The 22,810-nt window shown below is 32.6% G+C and overlaps 3 protein-coding genes across 3 annotated transcripts; all 3 read right to left on the bottom strand.

Moving 5' to 3' along the window:
• Positions 1 to 122: 122 nt before the first annotated feature.
• LOC132742783 (uncharacterized) lies at positions 123 to 4,080 on the bottom strand. The gene is made up of 2 exons (XM_060731256.1): positions 3,864 to 4,080; positions 123 to 2,362 (listed from the first exon to the last, which is right to left on the bottom strand). Exons 1-2 carry the CDS (start codon positions 3,881 to 3,883, stop codon positions 205 to 207), a joined length of 2,178 nt encoding a protein of 725 aa, XP_060587239.1. The 5' UTR covers positions 3,884 to 4,080; the 3' UTR covers positions 123 to 204.
• A 1,613-nt stretch (positions 4,081 to 5,693) lies between these two features.
• Positions 5,694 to 9,031, bottom strand: LOC132742784 (putative pre-mRNA-splicing factor ATP-dependent RNA helicase DHX16). The gene is made up of 3 exons (XM_060731258.1): positions 8,623 to 9,031; positions 7,142 to 8,436; positions 5,694 to 6,613 (listed from the first exon to the last, which is right to left on the bottom strand). The coding sequence occupies exons 1-3, from the start codon at positions 8,699 to 8,701 to the stop codon at positions 5,825 to 5,827; spliced, it is 2,163 nt and encodes a 720-aa protein (XP_060587241.1). The 5' UTR covers positions 8,702 to 9,031; the 3' UTR covers positions 5,694 to 5,824.
• Positions 9,032 to 11,355: 2,324 nt separating this feature from the next.
• LOC132742804 (NLR family CARD domain-containing protein 4-like) lies at positions 11,356 to 18,595 on the bottom strand. The gene is made up of 5 exons (XM_060731284.1): positions 18,302 to 18,595; positions 17,290 to 17,860; positions 16,159 to 16,314; positions 15,191 to 15,338; positions 11,356 to 14,883 (listed from the first exon to the last, which is right to left on the bottom strand). Exons 2-5 carry the CDS (start codon positions 17,851 to 17,853, stop codon positions 12,140 to 12,142), a joined length of 3,612 nt encoding a protein of 1,203 aa, XP_060587267.1. The 5' UTR covers positions 17,854 to 17,860; positions 18,302 to 18,595; the 3' UTR covers positions 11,356 to 12,139.
• Between the last annotated feature and the right edge of the window lie 4,215 nt (positions 18,596 to 22,810).

The raw sequence follows: 22,810 nt of genomic DNA on the forward strand, positions 1-22,810 counted from the left end.
TATTATTCAGAACTAGTGTCCATTTCAGTTAGTCCACCAGCACAGAGTAATACCAGTTTAAGTTTGCAAGATGCTGCATCCCAGTAAGCATACAAGTGCAGTAGCAGACATCTTGGTGTTATCACGAATGTCATCAAAGGCTATAATACTTCCGAGGTATGTACATAGATATACATATATTTATGTTATTTGTAAATATTCAGATCAATTATTTATCATTCGATTAAGGAGTTTACAAATATGTATTCTTACTACATTGTTATCAGATCTTATTTTAAAAGATTTCAAGTAACAGACAAACGCATCTTCATATCTTTCTTCCTGTTCCATACATTGTCCAAGTAGATTAAAGTCAGTTTCTCTGTGGTAAAGAAATGGTTCTCTCCTAATTACGTTGATAAGATTTCGCAGTGCTTTCTGTTGTTCAGTAACATTACGAAGACTGCCATACGTCTTGTACTGAAGAAAATAGAGGTATGGGAGAGAATCCACGGCACCCATGGCCATTAAAAAATCATCAAAACGTTCTATTAAAAAATCATCAAAACGTTTAAAGTCTCTGAACTTTTCTTTTTTACTTGAACGGAAAATTTCGTATTGTATTTCTTTTGGCATACAGTAAAATTCACATGGCATATATCTTACACAAAGGGCTATTACATTCCTGAAATTCTTTTCATTTTTAGTGATTAGATGTTTGATAAATCCTGGTTTAAAGTATGTATTAAGTTCTGTTGAAAACCTTTTGCATAAACATTGTTCATGAACACTGTTGTTACGGTACATATCAATGACATTATTCAGAACAGCTTCCGTTGCAATTAGTTCATCAGCAGAGAGTAAAGCTGATGCCAGTTTAAGTTTGCCAGATGCTGCATCAGAAGAAAATCCTCCCAGTAGGCAGACAAGCGCAGTAGAAGACATCTTGGTGTTAGTACGAATGTCATCAGAAGCTATAATACTTCCGAGAAATGCACGTACTATTGGTGTTAAAAGTCTGATTGCTTTTTTGTATTCTTTGCTTGAATGGATGTCCACGTATTTTTGTACAAGGGAATTTATAAAGTTAGTCAAAAGTAATTTACCATTAAAACTGGACATACAGAATTGTAACACTGTATTTACTCCATATTGTATAATGACTTCTGTACCAAACAAAATCTTATTCCTAAGGTGATAATCGCCTTGAATGAATGGATATGGTTTACTACATATTTTCTGAAGCAAGTAACCGAAGTCACAAATAGAAATCTTTAAAAGTTGTTGGCCGTTACTTTTTATAATTTCATGTAAAATGTTTTCTATCCTTTTTTTGTTTGACGACGTGACTTTTCCAGCTAGTAGGTTATTTCCATGTATCATAAAATGTGGACAATTTTCCTGCATTACAAAGTCTTTCAATTCCTCAAGGCAATACTTTAAACATAAAAGCAAATTCTGTTCTCTCCAGATGCATGTTTCTTGTTTAAATATACAGAAAAATAATGTGGTTTTACATATAAAACTTGAAATGACATCTCCGCATTCAGGAGTTATAAATGTTTTAACAATTAATTTCATAAGGACGTAGCATCTCATTTGTGTAATGTTTAAGCTGAACATGAGTAATCTCTCAGCAAGCGAAGTAGATAATCTCCATTCAAGGTCTTCGTACAGACCACTCTTACTTGCAACTGGCACAACAAAAAAGCCAGTAGTTTCGCATTTTTCCTTCAACTCTTTGCTAGGCCAATTTCCTTTCCCTTGATTATTTAGCCATGATTTGGCTTCAAATGGCCAATCTGTACAATGCATAGCTTTGACATAATCGAAATCAAGATTACGTCCATTTCCTGGTCTCGTTAAAGCTGGTCCGTTTCTACAGCCTTTAAAATCAAGTTTAGTGAGAAATGTATTTTTCATCAACATTCTTTCCCCGCGTAATTCAAAAGCACCTTCCGAATCAAATATTTTTCTCATTTCTTTTTCAAACAATATTGTTTCAAAATCTTTATCAGAAGTTTCATTCAGATCTTGTAGAAGACAGTATCCAGGGGATGTGCTATCGTCTTGAATCACTAGAATGTTGTACTTTCTCGGCTTCCACTGACCACTTGTCTGTACTAAATTGATTTTGTTATTACATGACAAATAATCTACGTCTGATTGCATTAATAGTGGTATTGAACATTCACTTTGACTACCAAAAATGTAAATAGATGCATCATCATTGATCAAAAGCGTTATTGCATTTAACATAGATTCACTTTTAAGCCTCGCACTTCGTCTTTTCTGTATCGATTCTTCATTTATGCCAATGTCATGTAGCACAGCTGACATTTTCATTGAAATATAGCGACAATAATCTGGATCTTGGTGCATTCTGAAATTATAGAAAGTTTCCAATTCACTACTTAATACTGAAACAATTTTCTTTTGCAATATTATAGAATTAATAAATGAAAATCAATTATAGAGAGTTATGTTCATTTATTTATTTAAAAGGTTATTTTTTACAATTTGACAAGAAAGAGTTTAGTTGTCCTCAGATAAAGAAGATCACAAACGGTCTATAACTATCATTTGCTGTTTGCACTACTATTATATATTCATTTATCAGGGCTGGTGATAAGATCTTTCAAATAAAATAATCCTACACTTTAACCAATGTTAAAAGATAAACTCCACGTTGTAGAATTGATTTTTCATATCTGAATGTTTATATCAAACACTTGAAAATGTTAGACCGATTTTTCGTCAACTAATTGCAGATCATACATTTATATGATCATTGCATCTTTCTTCTTACACTAAGAAAACAGGCAAATATATTTTCCAAAACACAGACAAACTGAATATATATATTATAATATTCATTTATAGAATCACAGACAAGCCGACCTCTGACAATTAGCACTAAGCAATATTAAATTCTCTTAAGAAATTGTATATAAATTCTTATAAAATTTTATATCTCACAATACTGTACTGTAATATGATATAAAACGAATGCCCTTTTTCGAGGTTTATATTTGAAGAATATCATTATTCAAATATTTCATAAATGGGTTCTTGTAAAAAGTCTACTTATTCTTAAACAATAAAAAATGTAAAATGTTCGAAAGATTTTTTCACATATATACATTTTGTACTTTGTTTTTCATTGTCCTACCATGATGTGACCGATATACATAAAGGTAGCTTTATTGACCATATGCGTGTTGAAGTCAGGTAATATTATAAGTGTTCAGGCAAAAAAGCTGTATGTTAAGGCCTAAAAAAGTGTTGTGAGGGTAGCATGCTCTCCAGGAATAGGTAGGGTAGGTCGGATTAAAAAAAATCATGTTCAGTTCTGAATATCTGATAGTTTTCATGCCCTGTTTTGTACAGTACTGATGGGTGGGGTATGTAAAATTCGTCACATTATCATATTTATATTTTGTTTTTGGGGTACACTCCTTTCAGTTTCGATCATTCATTTATTCAATTATAACTTATTCTGGAATAGGTGATACCAAAAAATTTCTCAAAGATTTAAAGTACCGGAACTTGTCTTCCTTCAGAATCGTCCATGGGCCCTTGTCAGATATTGACATTGAAACCTTCAATAATATAATGTCCCCGGATGACACAAGATCATCATTTCTAACTCTTCAAATGACATCTTGGACGAAGTGCAACAATTTTTTTTTTTTGATAGCCCTAAAAATGGTATGTTAGGGCATATTTTTAGGTAGTGTAGAGTGACCCTACCAAAACAATTGTTTAGGCCTAATGAATGTACCTTACTTATTTGTGAATTTATTTAATCTTGAGCATTACTGCAAATGAATATCAAACATGTATACTCTAATTAATAAGTGAAATAATTTTTATCAGCTTACCTTTCAATTGTATTCTCCATTTTCGTGAGATAATATTTTATTCCTGTTGAAAAATTTGGAAATTCCTTTCCTGTTACGTAGCAAGATAACCTATATTTAAAATAACATTTAAACACTGATCATCAGTTCCTTTTCAAATTATTGAGCGAACCATCCGCAATGGTTTTGAATATAACAGGATAGCATATTATGAAATGATGAAAACTGACAACATAAAAATTATCCCGTAGAAATATCTGATCCTTTAGGGACGTTTCTCATTACCCATATCAATGTCAGATTTTCCAGTTTTCGACCTTTTCCGTCTCGATTGCCGAAGCGGAGCGGAAAAGGCCGAAAACTAGCGACTGAAGTCTTTCTATTGCCATAAGCATCTTCGTATTTTTTCTTTTTCAAACATGTTGTCCAAATAGGTGTTATTAGTTTCTTGTGGAAACAGTTTGTAAGGGCTCTCTGTTGTTCGGTGTAATTTTGAAGACTACCATACGTCTTGTTTTTAAGGAAAAAGAGGTAAGGGAGGGACACTGCGAAAGCCATGTTCATCCATAAATCTCCGGATTTGGTACCATTTCGTTTCCGAAACAATCGTCAACGCCTACACCAAAAAATAACACTTTATCTGGATTTTTTTCAAAGACGTATTCATCGAATACACATAGTAGGGAACAAACAAACAAACAAAAAACACAAACTGTGTTAATGGATTTAACTTGTGAATGAAATAAGGACGTTGAAATTCAAAAAGACGCCGCATTTTTTTGTTGTTGTTGTTGTTCTTTTTCTTTTCTTTGTTTCTTTGTTTCTTTGTTTTGTCTTATGACTTTGAAGAAAGTATTTTTTGACACATTTTATAAGAAGTTTAACATTTATCTAGACAGAGCACGGGCATATCGTGCAAAACGTTACTATTAACGCGTTACTCACAATTTAAGCAAAACGTGATGGGATATACCCATTGTTTGAAAGACATACGTGCATCGGACCATTTTATTTATAAACGATTATGACCAATATAATAATAGTTATGCTAAAACGGAACTTGCAGATTTTCTTTTGCGTTTGAGTATATATCTGAATTACTATTATACGTTACTGAACATTCCGATTGGATACAAATACGAAATGAGAAAGTTGATGTACAAATATTAAGTTCATAATATTTTCAACTAATATTGACGTTTATTGCTGCTCTCTGGACACCTCCTATTGCTGTGGCTATGTTTGTAAACATATAAGATAACACATGTTTGAAGTTGAAAAATGGGCATTTATTAACACAAATTCCAGACAGTATGTTTTTTTTTTATATCAGTTGCAAATCTAATCAATACAAGTTTACTTTTTTTAGACAATAATTTTTACAAATCTGGACATTTATCTTCCATGTTTTCCTTAATTACACAAATATCACTGAGCACATTTGACAGTTTCATTGAGAAAAACTAGTTATAATCACGATCGTGTTGTCTTCTAAATACTAAGTATAATTATAGTATACATTTTTCGCTCATCTGCTTACTATTTTATAAGAAACTGACACTTTTGGTTAAAGATGCAGGTATAAATAAAACAAAACATTTCACCTATTTCACCATAATTAAATGGAGATTCGTGAATTTCATATCGTCTGCAATCACGCAATAGTTCTATTTATATCTTCAAATTCGCGTGTTTCAATTCCACCATTAGTGTTGTTGAATTCCATTCATCATAATGAGTTAGAATGGAATTGTTTAATGATAATTTAGTGGGGATTCTTTTTGAACACAGGAATATGGAGTATATTAAACATATAAATGTTGAAAATATGGAGTATTGTATATAAATAAAATTATAAAATTACTAAGGATACACCTTCATCATCTTCATTTCACCTATTGCTTAAAATGTTTCTGTACAGCGTCTTCAACAATTCGTTTCAAATATTCCAAACCTTCAAGTCGGTCAGTCTCTGTTTTTAATCATTTCATTAAGTGTTTTGGATAGGGAAACCCAAATATGTAATAATCTTTATAATATTTCTCCCACAATTGATGTATCATGTTATTTGGAATTTTACTAAAATATTCCTTTACCAACTTGTCACTTGTAGCAGAATGATATCCAGTTTTCTCCCTTGCTGGGATACCAACTTTTCCACCAGCTTTAATCTTCTGTAGGACAGTTTTTACATCAGTATCGAAATTATGCTGAAGACCAATATAATCATATTTCACCTCACATGGTCGGCACCTTTCGAAATATGGGTATATATGCCTGTTCTTTTGTTTAGCATGTCCATGTAATTGCTGTTGTAAGAATTCTTTAAAGGTAACTGTCGAATCTATATTACCTTCTGGAAATGCTCTTTCATCTCTGTACGCGGATACCAACCGTTCAAGGGGTTCTCTCACCATCATAAAATTGGTACGTGTTTTTCCCGACGTCACTTGCTTAATGTCACGCATGCGTGATTGGCAATAACCACGTGCCTCATGACGCTTCACATCATTAATGTCATCTTTAAATTGTTTGTCTAAGGCGTAACTCACGCGTTTGAGATTATTCGAAGCAACTTTAGAATTAAAGCAAATCATTAAATCGTACCGTTGGCTTAACATGAATGATTTATTGTCATATCTTAGTTTAGTCTTACCATCAAGTTTCACATTATTTTCGTTCATAAATGTCTTACACCGTTCATAAACTAGTTTTGCTCGTTCTTTAGCAGACAGGTTTGGTCCATCATCTTTTAACAACTTGTGCATAATCTGTAAATAGAAAATTATTTTATATATTTCTTAATATTCTGTATTGTTTGTTAAAAAGTGATATGAATATTTTTCGTTTTATTATGTTGTAATAATTTTCAAATTAGTTAATGATCAAAGAAAAATTGTTGTAATTCAGTACCAATACCAGTTTTATCATTTCATAAAGATCTGATCTGTGTCGAATATAAACTTTATTCAAGTTACTGAGCCACTGCATTGACAGTTAATATGCATGTATAAAAAAGATCAACACATCTTCAAACGCATAACTAAAATAACGTTATAATTTTTATCACTGGGTGTTGAAGAGTTCAGATTTCATATTCATGTCAACTTTGTGCTGTTTTCATAAAAGAAGATATTTTTTATCCGGAAAGCTTGAATTTGGATATTTCAAATTACTTATGTATTAGAAAAGGTTTCATTTGTAATTTGTGAATATATCAACACAAATGCTAAGATCGATGTACATTTCAACGTTGAATACTTAAATGCTAATGATCAATATGATTAATATAAACTTACGTATTTTGATTTTATATATTTGCTCCCTTTATCTTTACCATACGTTATACTTTCTTTCGAATTTCGATGCTTATCTCTATTACTATTGTGTTTTTTGACATTTGGCACATTTTTAACTGCTTTGTCACTGCTGTCTTGCTTTTTTACATCTTTCAAATGTTTCTGAGATTTATCTTCCCCCAGTTGTTCATCTTTTTTTCCTTTCCTCTTTGTGTCAGCTTTATTGTTAGTTCTTCTACTATTTCTATTGCCTTTCTCTTCTACTGATTTTCCCTCTGTATGTTTTACATTCTTCATCTTTTCTTTTCTATTTATCGAATTACTTATATCCCCCGTTGCCTTATCTGTACTGTCTTTCTTATTCTTTGTGCTGTGATTTTCATGCTTTGCACCTCTATCCACAGTTGGTGCATTTTCAAAATCAATTTGTAAACCATTATTGCCGCTGTTTTTGAACCCATTTTGCGTTTCTGTAATGTCTTTCCCTGCATTTTCATTTGTTACACTAGAATTGTCATTATTTGTATAGTATTCAGTTTCAAGATTAAATCTGTTTATAGTTTCTCTCTTTGTATAGTCATGTTTAGTTTCCATGATTTCCTTATTCTTTCTTGTATTACCTATTTCATCATCATCACCGTCGAGGTTTTGATTTTCACTGACTGTTTTGTCTTTATTGTCTTCAGTCTTTGGATTTTCAATGATAGCTTTAATATTAGAATCATCACCTTTTGCACTATTACCAACATCATCATGTTGATGAATATTTTCACCAATAGCGTCATCATCTCTATTTACAACATCCTCATAAGCACTTTTAATATTTGTATCATTATTCTTATAATTACCATCATTTTGCGCATTTTCAAATCCTTTCTCGAAATCATCATAATTCGTCGATGCTGTAGCATTTCTAAGTAATGTTTCAGTTGTTGTTGAATATTTTGTTATTTCACGACTTTCATTTTGTTCTGTTTTCTCTCCAACCATATTTTCACCAAAGTGGTTTTGTTCTCTTTTGTTGCCTGGTAATTCTGTTACACTATCTCCAATTTCTTTCAATGATAGATATTCCTCTTGATTAGTGGGGTCTTTTTTGATAGCAAGGATTCTCTGTACTGTTGATGTCGTTTGTGAATCAACATATGTAGTAGTGTTAAGAAATGACTTTGCTACAGTTGTAATACTTTTCCTATCATCTCTTTCCTTATAAGAGTCAATGGTAATCAGTTTCTCTTTTTGACTTAAATTGCTCTCATCAAAATGTGTTGGTGTTTCATAATGACTTTTCAGCACTGTTGAGAAAGAAAATAAGCATATATAGTACATGTTTAGATTTAAGATAAAGTGTTAAGCAAATACTAATCAGTGAGAATTTTTCATAATAAATATAACAAGAGGATCGATAAATGCAGAATACACTTGATCATCATTAGTAAATGTTTAAAACTGAAAATTAAAGAGAAATACGAAAAACTTACACAAAATGCTCACAAATAAAAACACAAGTAACAATTTGTAGAATGTAGTTCTTTGTCTTGACATCCGTCTTGTATTCATTTTGTTACTTTGTTAGTTCGTTAAATTCATTTGACTATTTAATATATCCAGGGTCTGTTTTATGTTGTACGTTGTTGTTGATTTTTCTTCATTTTCTTTTTACATCTCGGTTTAATCCTCGGCAAAGAAGTGGTAAGATTGGTAAGCCTCTTTGATTGTTTTCCATATATCTTTCTTTAATAAAACGGCAGCAATATGTTGACAATTTTTTATTCTATGCCACAATCTTCGTTCTTATTTATATTACTATTTTTACTATTTCAGTAATATATTCACAGATAATCTCTAGATTTCAGAATAGAACAATCAGGAAATCATTTTAAAACAGATAGCATATGCTAAAATATTTATCAACAAGAATATGTTGAACATTTATATTTGGATTTTTATCGCATAAAAGTAAAATATTGCTTTGGTTTTTTGCCTCAGGGTTTTATTTTCATTAAACAATGTGTCATTTTTTATTTTGATGTAATCGTCTGATATCTAGCTAATTGATTCTTCCTTTTGGTTTGTATCAGTTTTATTTTTATAAATCTTTGAGTTTATCTGTAGTTTCCTATGTAAAACCTTATCTTTTATAAATGTTGGGTTAAAAAAGAATGTATATAGAAGAATCAGCCTTTATGTTCTTTGTTCGTAAATATGTCCTTCGTTCATAATCATAATTTAATAATTCGGCCTTTGTTCTTTATTTAATCATTTGTCCTTTGTTCATATTTTTTGTCATTTGCCCTTTATTCACAATTTTATCATTTGTCCTTTAATTGTTTATAAATTTGTCATTTGTTCATAATTTTGTCATTTGTCCTTTCTTTATGATTTTAATTGTTCATAAATTTGTCATTTGTCCTTTGTTCATATTTTTGTCATTTGCCCTTTGTTAATAATTTAATGAATTGTAATAATTGTTGACTCTAAGGTCTACCGATTAACAAGATTTCCAGTAATTTTAAATGTTTCCCTGAGTTGTTTATTTTGCTTTATGAAATAAATTATATCATTTTAATCTAACATTCTGGTATACAACTGACTCCGGATAATTGTTCTGATAGTTTGTTTTGTTGGGGGCACATAAAGTCACACTGTGAAGGTCATATGGCGTTTTTCAACATTCTAAAAATATATTTTGACATGTTACTACTGTTCAAGGTAATGATAACAAATTGACTTTTAATTATGCTTTAATTACTTTTATTTCTCACCTACCTATCCCCAAGGCACAAATGCACTATTGCCATTGGTCAGATAGACTTCTTATTATAATTAAAATGATTTCAGATATGACTATAACCAGAAATAACAGGCCTACTTTTGACTTAAGTAACTATTCTTTATTTCCCTATTATTTCATTCCCACAATTTGCCATTATGAGAGTGCAATTAAAGAGTGGTTTACAAAATTTTGCACAAATTCTTCGATGCGAATGGTCACTAATTTAAGTATAAATAGCTGACTTGGATACGTACTTTTCTTGCGAAATTTGGTAAGACACAAGGGGGGTTAATCTGACATTTCCGTTGTATCTCAGATATACTAGTAATGTAACTGAAACAATGTCCCATTTTTGTGTGACTGTTTTGTGTGTGCGTGCGTGCGTGTTTGTGAGAGAGAGAGAGAGCTCGCGCGTGTGCGCTTGTGTGTGGTGTTTTTTTCTAGCATTTAAATATTTTGGAAATATCTTAATAAAGAAAAAAATTATTTTAATGAATAAAGAATAATCTGATTAGATTACATTGACTGAAGATTTCAATTCAAGATTTTAATCGACAAAGCATGCACATATAACAGATGTCGTTTCGCTAGACGTTAACGTGACTTTTGGTTCTGATAGTGACATTCAGTAGTCACATTAAACGGCCGTAAGACGTAATTTCTCATTCTTTTATGTAATAGTGGTATTTTCATTCATATGTTGGTAAAAGTTGTCGATCGTCGCTTTTTTAAACTAATGAAACAGTTTAATTGGTGATTTAGATATCCATGGGGGCTTGGGAACGGGACCGCAGATTGTGGCGCACATTTCCCATCCTCTCTACATATTGTTTGTCAAACTTTTGAATATCTTCTATATTATTCGAGAGGGTGGTCTTTAAAAAATATACTCAATAAATCAAAACCTGTTATTATAAAAAAAATTATTAATAGGTATAATGAAAAAAGAATATAACAGCGTGGGATTTTGCCAATTTGGAAACGAACATATCGTTTAAAATCGATATTATATTCTTTGAGACCTTACACTTGGATAATTCAAAGGGTATTTGTATGTAAGAGAAATATATAAAAAGATCGGAAATATGAGCCACAATATGCGGTCGTTCCCGAGTTTCTTTGTTAGATACTATTAAATTTTGACATTTTTTCACCTATTTTTCATAACACTTAAAACTTAGAAGATTTAAAAAATTTGGTCAAGGACGTTTGCAATAGCTTTTGGTAATTTATTCATTTAATTTCACATTGACGTATTTTTTTTTGGCCGATTACAGTGTTGGAAGTGTAAACTGCACGATTCATTACTGCATAAGCCATGAAGATTGAGAGATACTTTCTATATAATGACAATCATTGACAGACTTCATCTAAACATGTCTAACTACAGTTACATTTTGCATGTATTTTTAAATTTCCTTCATAATGTGTTTTACATACGAGGAGGTTTAGTCCTTTAATTAAATGGCAATTTAGTAAAATGAACACAGTTTGACTTTAATAATATTTCATCAAATTTAAAACTGCTCAAATCTTAAAATGCAAGGAAAATGAAGAAATATAAACATTAAACTACCCGTAATAAACTATTGTTATTATTGCATGAAATAGAGTTTTGCCAATTTATAAACATTGGATACTTTAAATTGCAGTTTTTTCATTACTCAGTTTAAAAACCAAAATACATTTGTACATGGTAACTAGCTCGCGACTGTGACAGGGCTAGCTATTGATAAAATATACATACATATATTTTACATATCAAAATTGTACAATATTGTTTAGCTACACTCAATATGAACACTATTGTGCTGAAAACAAAACAAACAAACAAAAAATTAAACCCGAAATAAAGCACTTTTATAACACGACATTCGACTGTTGTTGTTTAATTACAAAATAGCTGAAAAAGGACCGATTCCTCGGAAGGAATGAAGACAGGAAAATTACAAATTCCTTTCTCCATTTGATTGAGTCTGTAAAATCCAGTGACGGTTGGAAGGTAAAACTTCCTAATTTGGCACCCAAGCAAAATCCGCCGAACTGAGCCAGCAGTGCGACCGGAAGTTTAAGATGTTTCTTTTTCCGCTATACCTGTCACTGTTACGGTGTCAGTTATAGCGGGATGTATTTGACTAGTACAAAAAGGATAATAGTACATGTAGTTATGACACATAATTTTAACTACTTTCAGTATAGTTTATTATATCACATTCGACAGGTCATCGTTGCTTAAATTTATTCTTCATTGCATGATAAAGCACAATAATTCCGAGAATTACAATGCCTAATGCTGCAAAATATGATATGTCAATTGTGTCCTGATAGTTTGTTTTTTCAACAACTACAGCATGTACTGTCTTTACTCTTCTCTCCTTGGTGGAAAACACCAACGCCTTTTCATTTGATTTTGTATCGTCTAATTCAGAATAAGGACAATCCTCTATTTCTTTTCTAGCATTGTTGAAGTTTTCTGTCGTATCAAAACTAACATCTTGAATATTCACAATCATCTCTTGTTTAAGTTGGAGTATACCTTTAAAAAATTGTCCAAACGATTCATTCGTCATGCGCATGTGCCGGAGTTTCAGAGTTTCAAGGCTCTTCATGCTTTTAGATATTTCTATCGAGTTCTCTCTGGAATCATCGTCATCAGCAGAGAATTCTACTTCTAAATGCTTCAACATTTTAAGAGATGGTAAAATGTGATTAAGTTCTGCACTTTCTGAGAGATCAGTGCAAATCAGATGTTGCAATGCAAATGAGTTCTCTAATAGAAACAAAATATTTGCTAAATCTTCCTTATCGGGCAGATAGCGCAAAGCGCACATTGACAGGCTTTCTTTGCTCAAGTTTTGCAGCTGAATGCATGTGTCAAATACACTAATTCTGTTTAATTCCCTATGGGTTCCAAGGTCAATAATGTGACGCATATCGCATTTTTCTGTTTGCTGATCATTGCGGATACATTCTATGCTTTTGAGCTCTATTTCCTTCATTTTGTTTTTGGCTGACAGAAGTTTCGTAAATTTCTGAAACGATGCATGATCTAACTTAATTTCCCAAAAAGAAATGTTTCTCAAGTTTTGACATTCACCTATGGCAGTTAAAGCATTTGTGGTACATGCACATGAAACTGACTTCAACTGCAGACAAGTAAGTGTTCTAAAGGACTTTTTAATCAGAACCTGAACAAGGTCGGTAAGCTCACATTCCTGGACACTTATCTTGCCAAGTTTGGCATTTGTTTGCTCTAACTGAAGTTCGTTCATAAAAGATGCCTTTGGTTTCGAAATATCAATCGCTTTCAGAGAATTCGACTTGTCTGCGAGTATGTGTTTTAAATGTCTAAAATGATGTCCTTTTTGTCCCTTCACTTGAAAATTATTCGCGATAAAGGCACACTTGATATTCAATTTCAACGAACTATGACCGTTATCTTGACTTTCCTGTAAGCAGTCAAAATTGACTGTTTGAAAACGTTTTAAACTGGAATTTTCATCATTATCGATACCTTCCAGGTATTTTTGGACAGTTGGATCATTTGTTTGAATTTCTGCCACATATTTTGACAAAGATGACGAAATATCTGGACATAAGCCACACATGACTACGAAGATGGTAGACTTATCTACAATATCAGCAACTGAATGGCAAATGTCGGACAGTATTTTGTCCGTTTTTAAACCGGATGTTGAAATATAAAGCCCAGCAAGGAACTCCTGAAAGGTTTGGTGTAGAAACGTATACATGTTTTCTTGTTTCATGATAGGGTCTGAACCCTTAACTTGTGTCAGTAGACCAACAGCTAGACAAAAGTTGATTTGTTTGTCAGATATTGTACATCGTTGTATCGTACTCTCACTGATTATATACGCCGAATTGAGACCACAATCTTTAAATAAAGCTTCGAAAGATATTTCTCCTAATGATATCAAAAGCCCTCGGTTTTGTTGGCAGTAGAAGTTCTTGTCAAAACACTTTGGCAACTTTTTCTTACACATGTCATTTCCGTTATAAGATATGATATCTTTCTGTCTGGCTATCTCAAAAAGAAGCTCCAGCATGTTGCAGTACACCTCGCACTGAGATCGTCCTAAAGGTTTCTTTGCGTACCAAAGACAAATTATTTGAAGAAGAATTATTGGTACAGATTTAAATCCTTCAAGATTTCTTCTCTCAAGTTCTGCTATACAATCATTTGGGTTCATTTCGCGCTTATACTTGTCATTTAACTTTCTGGTGACTAGTTCTATGAGCTTGTCAGCAGACTGTGAACTAAGACCGCTTATCTCTACTTTTCTATCAATTTGCGTGGATATCAATTGGACGCTTTCAAGTTTCCATGGTCTTGTTGTTGTAATATAGGTGCATGTGTCACGCACTTTCCGTTTTGGTACTTCTGAGGTCGTTTCTTTCTTCAAATATTCGTCCAAGCCGTCTAAGAAGATAATGCACCGATATGTACTTAATATTTCTGAAATGAAATAATCTTTTCTATATTTATGCTCATTGGCTAAATCTGGCACGATTGTGCGTAAAATTATGTCGTCAATGTAATCGTTTTGGTCTTTGATGTCTTTTAATGAAATAAAGAAAAAGAAATCAAAGCGTTCAAGCTCATCCAAATCTTCCTTGTCAAAATGCTGCACCTGTTCTTTTAACGGATTATGCGCCTGGCACCATGCTAAAGCCATCCTCTTCCCGTATGTTGTCTTTCCTATTCCTGAAGCAGATGTGATATAAATTTCTTTCAGTTCCCGTTCTTCAAGTAGTCTTCCAAGTTTTTCATGAAGCAGTTCATGATAATTGCCAATACTCATCTTCCCTAATGGGCCTTTTAAGTACATTTCTGGCAGGACATAAAGATCAATAAGACTTTCATCACTGTGGACATGGACTGGAGAAACTGGCAATGTACTATGACGATTTCGATAAAACCTGATGAGGTCAGATCTAAGGGAGGCTGAAAAAAACACAGGAAGATTAAAAAGCAAATTTTGATAGTCTTTAATTTAATTGATTGACCAGTTGATAACATTATTGAATGAGAGTTGCATTTTTATAAGATATTCCTTTAAAACAATTTCGTCATATGAAACAAGTTTTCATGAAAATCATAAAAGAGTCCATACTATAATATAAAAAATGATTCATATACTCCAAATGGAAATGTTATGCCACATTAAACATTGTTTATCAATCACGTTTATAAATAGTAAACGAAATTAATTTCTTATGATTGACAGACGATGGAGGGAATTTAATAATACATTTGCATGTGAGGATTCTCTGTTCTGCCATTTGGATAATAGCCATTGTCTTGCGTCTTGTTTCGAAGTCCGTGTCATTCTGCACTTCTTCACGCACGTGTTCGAATTCTTCAGACTCGTGTTTTATTAACCAATCACTGGACTTCAACTGTAAATGTATAATAAAACATCACTTATGGCGAACATGATTATAGCGAAATTTCGGTTTTAAGGAACAAATTTTTAAAGGAACAAATTTTTAGGCCCGAATTTTGTCCCTCTTTATTATATATATATATAATAAAGTCATTAATGAACGCTTCATGGTTTGGTTCATTTTTTTTTTGCAGTTTTACAGAGGTTATATACACTCAGAAGCACTTATAACCAGACACTTACATTTTTCGATATAAATTGTTTATTTGTAGACGAATTTTGTTCAAATTTGGACCATACAAGATTCAACATATCATGCTTACTACTTTAAAATTCATTTACAATTCATTGTCAAAAAAGAAGAAAAAAATACAAAACAAATATGCCTGTTCAATTCATCCCAAGAATGTTCGATATGTTTAGATCTAGCGGCTTAGAAAGCAGATTGGTTTTCTTCCATGATGGTGCGCGGCACATACAGCGCAAACTAAACGGTAATTATTGCAGCGACAGAACGTTCGACAACAACTTCTGCCTCCCAAGTCACCATATCTAAACATCATCGAACACTTGTGGGATGAATTGAACAGGCGTGTGAGAAGGCGACCAGTATCCTACGCAATTTGCTTGACTCGAGTAAGCCCTTTTTCAGGAATGGAGAAATATTTCCTAAGTCCTCATGAGAAACAACGTTATTTCCATGAGACAGAGGTGTTTACAAGTTGTTATAGCAATGGGAGGACATACAAAGTATTAGGATTTGTTACATTGCTTATGAAGTTTCAAAAAGCCTAGCCGAGATGTTTCATCAACAAATAAAGGAATCGGCTTACTTGCTTCAATTTGTCACGTGCTGATTGAGCTATCGGGTTATCACCAAAGTATTTATCATCCGACAATAGCTCCATCAAAACGTCTACATATTCGAGAAAAGCAGATTCTTCAATGTGTATGTTTGAATGTCTGATTTTGTTCCCAACTTTGCGAGCCTATGAAACAAGATTGTATACATTTGATAATGATAAAGAAAATACCTCTTAAACAATAAGAAGTGTACACACACAAACTATCCATTCAAGTTTTATTTTTTTAAAAATCTAAAAGTCCTTTTCTGAGATTTCTTTAAAAATAACGAAAGTTTGCAACACTTTATAATTACGAGATGGCTGCCGGTTATTAACTGTTGTGTGTACAAATCTATATTATGATTAGTATGAAATGGGAACTGATCAATGAATTGTATCTTGTTTAAAGATTCTAGTCAATTGGAGAATTTCTCAAGACCAGGGCAACCAAGAATACTCGTACATAGATGATAATTGCATATCTTTGTGACAGACAATGTGCAACAGCTCAAACGCTCCCTAGGACCTGTTTCGTCAACATTAATACTATTAGAGCTTATATTATCACCAGGCACTGGCATAAAGTAAAGGACAAAATTAATCATGTGCTATTTATGTATATCTATCACTAAAATAGCACCTGCTTTTAATTGCAAAACAACCATGACAGAGGGAAGGTGCATCTAAGGCAATGACAACAAAGACAGGTGAAATTGCAAAAACTTGGCTTGTCCATTAGGGAAAATAAAAGAAAATATTTCTAACCCCCTACTCCCACCCATCCCCCTATCACCGGCATAAAGCCGTATTCCATCCTAACCACTATTCTAATCAGTTATCTCCTGGACGACTGGGAAAGTAAATAAATCACAGGTATTCTGTACCGGGCAACTGAATAAGACTGTCCTTCAGCATTTATCTTGTGTTTTGAGTTCTAAAAAACAGATAAAGTACAGATCCCGAGAGAGAGCAATAAAAACAAAACAAACAGATGAAAAATGCAAATACGATTTTAACATATCCGGTTTATTTGAAACAACAGAAATTGCAGCAGCTTATATGTACTAAAGCACCGTCTGAAGTATTCAATGCACTTCTATACAAACTATAAAAAAATACCTTTTCACAGATGTTGTCTTTGGTTGATAGGTTTTCAGTCATTTCATTCTGAAATCCTGTGTGGTTAATCATAACGTTGATAACACCATTAAAGTCAATGGTATCAAAATTAGTGACGTTTCTGTAGCCATCTTTTGGCATATAACATTTAGAAATTTCAAGCACATCTTCGCACCATTTTTTCGAATCTGTATTCTCCCATGGAGGTGTGAACCTATGCGTCTTTTCAATTTGCTTCAGTAGTTCAGCGCAAATTCCTTCCGAACAAATCTTGAATTGTTTGTCAGGTCCATTATGGAATTTGCACTGATTGTTTCTAATGATGCAAATTCCTTTTGTGCGGCAATGCAATAAGTTTTGGATGTCGCATGATGTACATTTTGTTCCTTCTGGTATATTTTCAGATTGGTAAATATGATTTAGAGCATTTTGAAGAAATTGTGTCATTTCTCTTTTCACTAATGGTTGAATAGTTTGCCGTGTATAAAAGAGTGCAAGATGGGACTTCAAGAAGAAATTCAGCTTGTCGTTTGGAATGTCATCGATATTGGCATTGGACTCCATGCTTTACCTGTGAATTATTTTTTAGAAATATAGCCAGTTTCTCTTTACTTAATATATTTTGGATAGACTGAATACGTATACAAGCACAGACAAGATTAGATTACCAATTTTCCTGACAAGGAAGTTTAAAAAGTTAATACCATTAATAAATATTTGTAAAATCTAGTTTCTGTTTCTTTCAGATTGCTTTGTTTTTTCATCTGCATTTCTGTCTATGTTAACTAATATATCACTTTTCAAAATATGCTTCTGTTGTATTCCACTGATCTTTGAATCAGAACACATTAAAACAGAAAGTAAATGTACTAAAATGGTGCGATCAAAAAACGGATAAGGCGATGATGATAATAATACAAAAAATTAAGTATGATTAAATTGAAAAATACAATCGAAATTACGTTGCATGTTACTATAATTTGTTCGAAATTTATTAGAAAGATTAGCTTACCGAAATAAGTCCCCGTGACACAATTACACAGTACATTTAAAACGAGACACTGACATAACTTGTGACGTAAAGTACTTTTGTTCAGGTACAATAAACATAAGATATTGTATCGGAACATTTCAAATAACTTGTTTTATCTTGTTAGCACAGTATGTGTGAAATTGAAATAACTTTTTAATCACTTTCTATATTTTATTATTCAACCCAAGAAGAAAAACTCTGGGAATAGGTAATCTATCCTCTCCTGCGCAATAAAAAAAGACAAATTGTTGAAAATTGAGAGACTGTTTGAAGTGTAACATCTCCAACGCCCCTTAGCACCGGATTAAGGCAAGCAGTGTCTAAATCTCAAAACTAAAAGTATTGGAACAAATAACCCGGAGGTTCATGTAACACAAGATGAAATAATCGTATTGGATTTTTCTGCATAAGATTTGTAATTAATCTCAAGACTTAAATTTAGGGTTTCACAAAAGCAAAATTAAATATGTAAACATATATGTACATGCAGATTCAGTCGTGATAAATCTATACAGACAGTCGACTGTAAAGTAAACTAGACACTTTCAACAAAGTGTATCGACAGTGGAAATAAATGTAACGTTTCAATCCAATTTTAAAGAGAGTTTAATTTCATCTTTGTCAACAAAATTTATTTGTAGAAATTCCAGTAGAAAAGTTTCACTTTTTAAGAAAACAAACAAAGAGGATCCAAATTGCTACATCTGAAATGGGAAATTTTTTCAACTGTACAATTTGTTCGACTGGGATCAGTTATTTGTATGTGGTAAGTTACCTGCATTGAACATATTTATGATTCTTGAATTTAGCGCATGAAAACTTATTATAAAGATAGTATGTATGCTTAAATTAAAAAAGCAAGCACACGTCGAAATTATTACGGTTGGCATAGCGACCGATTAGAGCTCCAAGGTATGGAGAATTTTTGTCATAGCCGTCTGAAAAACAAAGAAAACAACAGTTACAGTTGTCTTCATCTTTTATATTATGGTTTCTACTGAAAGGAACAAGGACTATTTTATACTAACTACAACAGTGATAGTTCTGGTTTCCATTACTTTATATGTCGCTTTTATTTTGACGCTGTGCGACAGTAAATTCGACTGTACTATTAATTAAATCTGTTTCACTGAAGTCTCTTTAGCTACAACAGTGGCAATGTCAAATGCTAACTGGGCCCTAAAACCCACGACAGAAACAAAATATAAGTACTATGAATTTAAAACGATTTTCCTCTCAAGTAAAATGAAAAAGACTACTATTGAAGCCAGTTTGATATTTACAAACAACATTTAAGACATTTGTCTTCAGTATAAAATCAGACCCGTACAGACTGACCAGGCTCTTTATACATTGGATGCTTAATTTTAATACTTTAAACTTATCCCTCAAGTTAACATTATTTTCTCAAATTTAAAACAAATAGAAATTAAGCAAGAAATTGCCTGAAATTATCGACAGTTATAAAATTTTCCAATAAAATCAGATTTAACATTTGATAATCACAATTAAAATTTCAATATGGAATACTTTGGTTTTATCTTAATTGATATCAAGAGCAGTGTTATATGACATATCCTATTGAGGTTTCTTGTTGTTGTTTTTGTTTTAATTTATCAATTTTTATGTAAGAATTCTTACACTGTGAGAGAAATTACAATGAAACAATTTGAAATCAAATTTCAAGATGTCCAATAATAAATTTAAATGGCACGTAAATGTGAATATGTAACCATTTTTAATTCAAATTCATGTACAATCTTATTAAAATATAAATTGATGGATGCATTGATTAACCGATAAATGTAACATTTACATAATCCGAGACCAAGTGACCTATTTATGTGTCCAATAAAATAAAAATAAAATAACAAAATAAGATAAATGCGCCATCACAACGTTTTCTTCATCCCATTATATTTATGTTGAAAACATTTTTATTTAGAACTATTAATAAATAAATCATATTTATCACATACCCGTGCCCGTAAAAATAGTATTGCACGGCCGTGCATATATTTTGACGTGACGTCATTTTTGTTATACATACATAGTGCAAAGACGCGATCTTTATTTTGAGTTTGTGATAAATAGAATATTAAATTCGTGTACATTCATTACTGATGTTTTTGAATTAGTCGAAGAGGCTCGAATAATATAATTTTATTCAACTCATTTAATCAATTTAGTATTGAACCTACTGTACACTCATTCAATATCTTCTATATATGAGCCGCGTCACCAACATAGTGCGTTTGCGACCAGCATGGATCCAGACCAGCCTGCGCATCCGCGCAGTCTGATCAGGATCCATGCTGTTCGCTCACCAACCCTTTTACAAGTAGAGAAACTGATATCGAACAGCATGGATCCTGATCAGACTGCGCGGATGCGCAGGCTGGTCTGCATCCATGCTGGTCGCAAACGCACTATGTTGGTTTTGTCATGACGCAGCTCATATGTCAAGATACCTTTAAATGCGTCAAAACCAAGCACGATATCTTCTGGTATCCCGTCCTTATCCGGTGCAAATATATTCGTGATAATTCCTCCGTAGTCAATTATCCTCACCTCAACTTTGTCATTCTTCAAGGAGAATCTGTAATTTTAAATCAACTGTATCAGCAAGATTTGTTTTTCTTGTGTATACGAAAAAAGGACAGTTAACGTGCATTTTATAGTTTTGAAAACGGAAGCGTTTCAGACACAGTTTATCCTTCACTTTCAAAATCTCATAAAATGTTGTTGTTTTTTCCTTTTTTTATATATATAATATTATATATAATTATATATATCATTTTCTCAATTTATTCTCCAAAATACATTGATTACTTTTATTATAACAGTGACTAAGTAAAAGATACAGAGTTCGAACTGTTTAGTCTATATATATTAATTGTGTATTTTGTTACCATTTACATAAAAATTGTGAAATAAGTATTACGGAGGGAACTTTCAAAAAAAAACTTTTTAAGCTTCCTACTCAATCCGTAAAATTTATTTCATGTACTTTATTATGTAAATGAAAAGATTACAAATAAATATTGTTTAAACTATTGCATGTAACCTCCAGTTTCCTCATACATCGCATTATAAATTTGATTAAGAAAATCACAAACATACGCTGCAATCAACCTATATTGATAGAGTTGTGTCACTTTTAAAATTTTCTGTGAAATTAATGGTTTCTTCAAGAAAAGATTTCAATGATCTCATTTATATTTGGCATTTTTAATTTAGGTCAAGACACAGGTCAATGTTGATTCTTTAATATTAGTATGTAAAATCGAAACACAGGCTTCGGTCGATTTTTGCCACAATCAAGTCATAAATTATATAGTTATGCTCCTTTGTAAGCATTTTTTTCTGTATTATTATCAGTTTTCGAAGCGCAACCTTTGAAGCTTATATGAAGCTTATATGATTGTGTTTATCCTTTTCCCTGATATAAGCGTGTTTCGAAGGCTCCCCCCCCCTCCCCTTTTATGAGGCCTCAAACAGTGAAATAAATGCCTATTTAGGCCGCAAACATTGTTTTTCGTTTGAGAAATGTTGTTAAAAAAGGTGACCATTTTTCGGCGCCGTCCCCCATCCAAATGTTATATCAGGGGGTAGCCAGAAGGGGGATGTGCTCCCTTCTGTTTGGGGGTTGGAAGGGGGGCGGTAGTCCCCCTCATCGCCAAGAAAAATTTGGACATGTGACTGATGTTGCGCCTCTGTTCTAGGGTTTGCCAGTTAAGTTCACTTATCATTTTAGATAATGGTGTAATTGTAGTCGTTGTATACATATCTGGCAGCTGACCTTTGAATTTGTTCTATTTTGCAAACCAGATATTTTTGCCAAGGATGCCAAACCGTTGAACAGTATCCTTACTGGGGCCTAACATAAGTTTTGTAGGCAGTTTCTTTGACCTTTTGTTTGAAGTTTTGACATTTCTTTTTATAAATCTGAGTGAATTATTTGCTTTTGCTGTTATGTTATTTATGTGATTGGTCCAGGATAGATCTTTATGAATCGCTACGCTTAAATATTTTGCAGCCTTTTGGATTTTAGTTGTTGACAATGTAATTTATACGGGAATGTTACTGGATGTTCTTGCGGCTGATACTAAGGACTTCACATTTATCTGGGTTGAATTCCATGGACCAATCAGATTCCCAGTTTTCAAGACTGTTGAGATCTTTTTGGAAGGTTTGGGCGTTTTGGGTTGATTTGATTGTTAGCTATACTATTGTATCGTCTGCAAATAGCCTGACATTGCCCTTAACACTATCAGGGAAGTCGTTTGTGTAGAATAAGAAGAGACAAGGTCCCAGGACCGAGCCTTGGGGGGGCACCAGAGAGAACAGGTAAGTTGTCAGAGTTTTGACCATCAACAACGACCTGTTGGGTGCGACCATATAAAAATGACCTTGTCCATGAGATTACCTCTGAGCTAACACCTAGTCTGTGTAGTTTAAGGAGAAGTTTGTGATGGTCGACTTTAT

Source organism: Ruditapes philippinarum, unplaced genomic scaffold, assembly GCF_026571515.1.
Source record: "Ruditapes philippinarum isolate M1 unplaced genomic scaffold, ASM2657151v2 ctg57_1_1_1_1, whole genome shotgun sequence".
Classification (NCBI taxonomy): domain Eukaryota; kingdom Metazoa; phylum Mollusca; class Bivalvia; order Venerida; family Veneridae; genus Ruditapes; species Ruditapes philippinarum.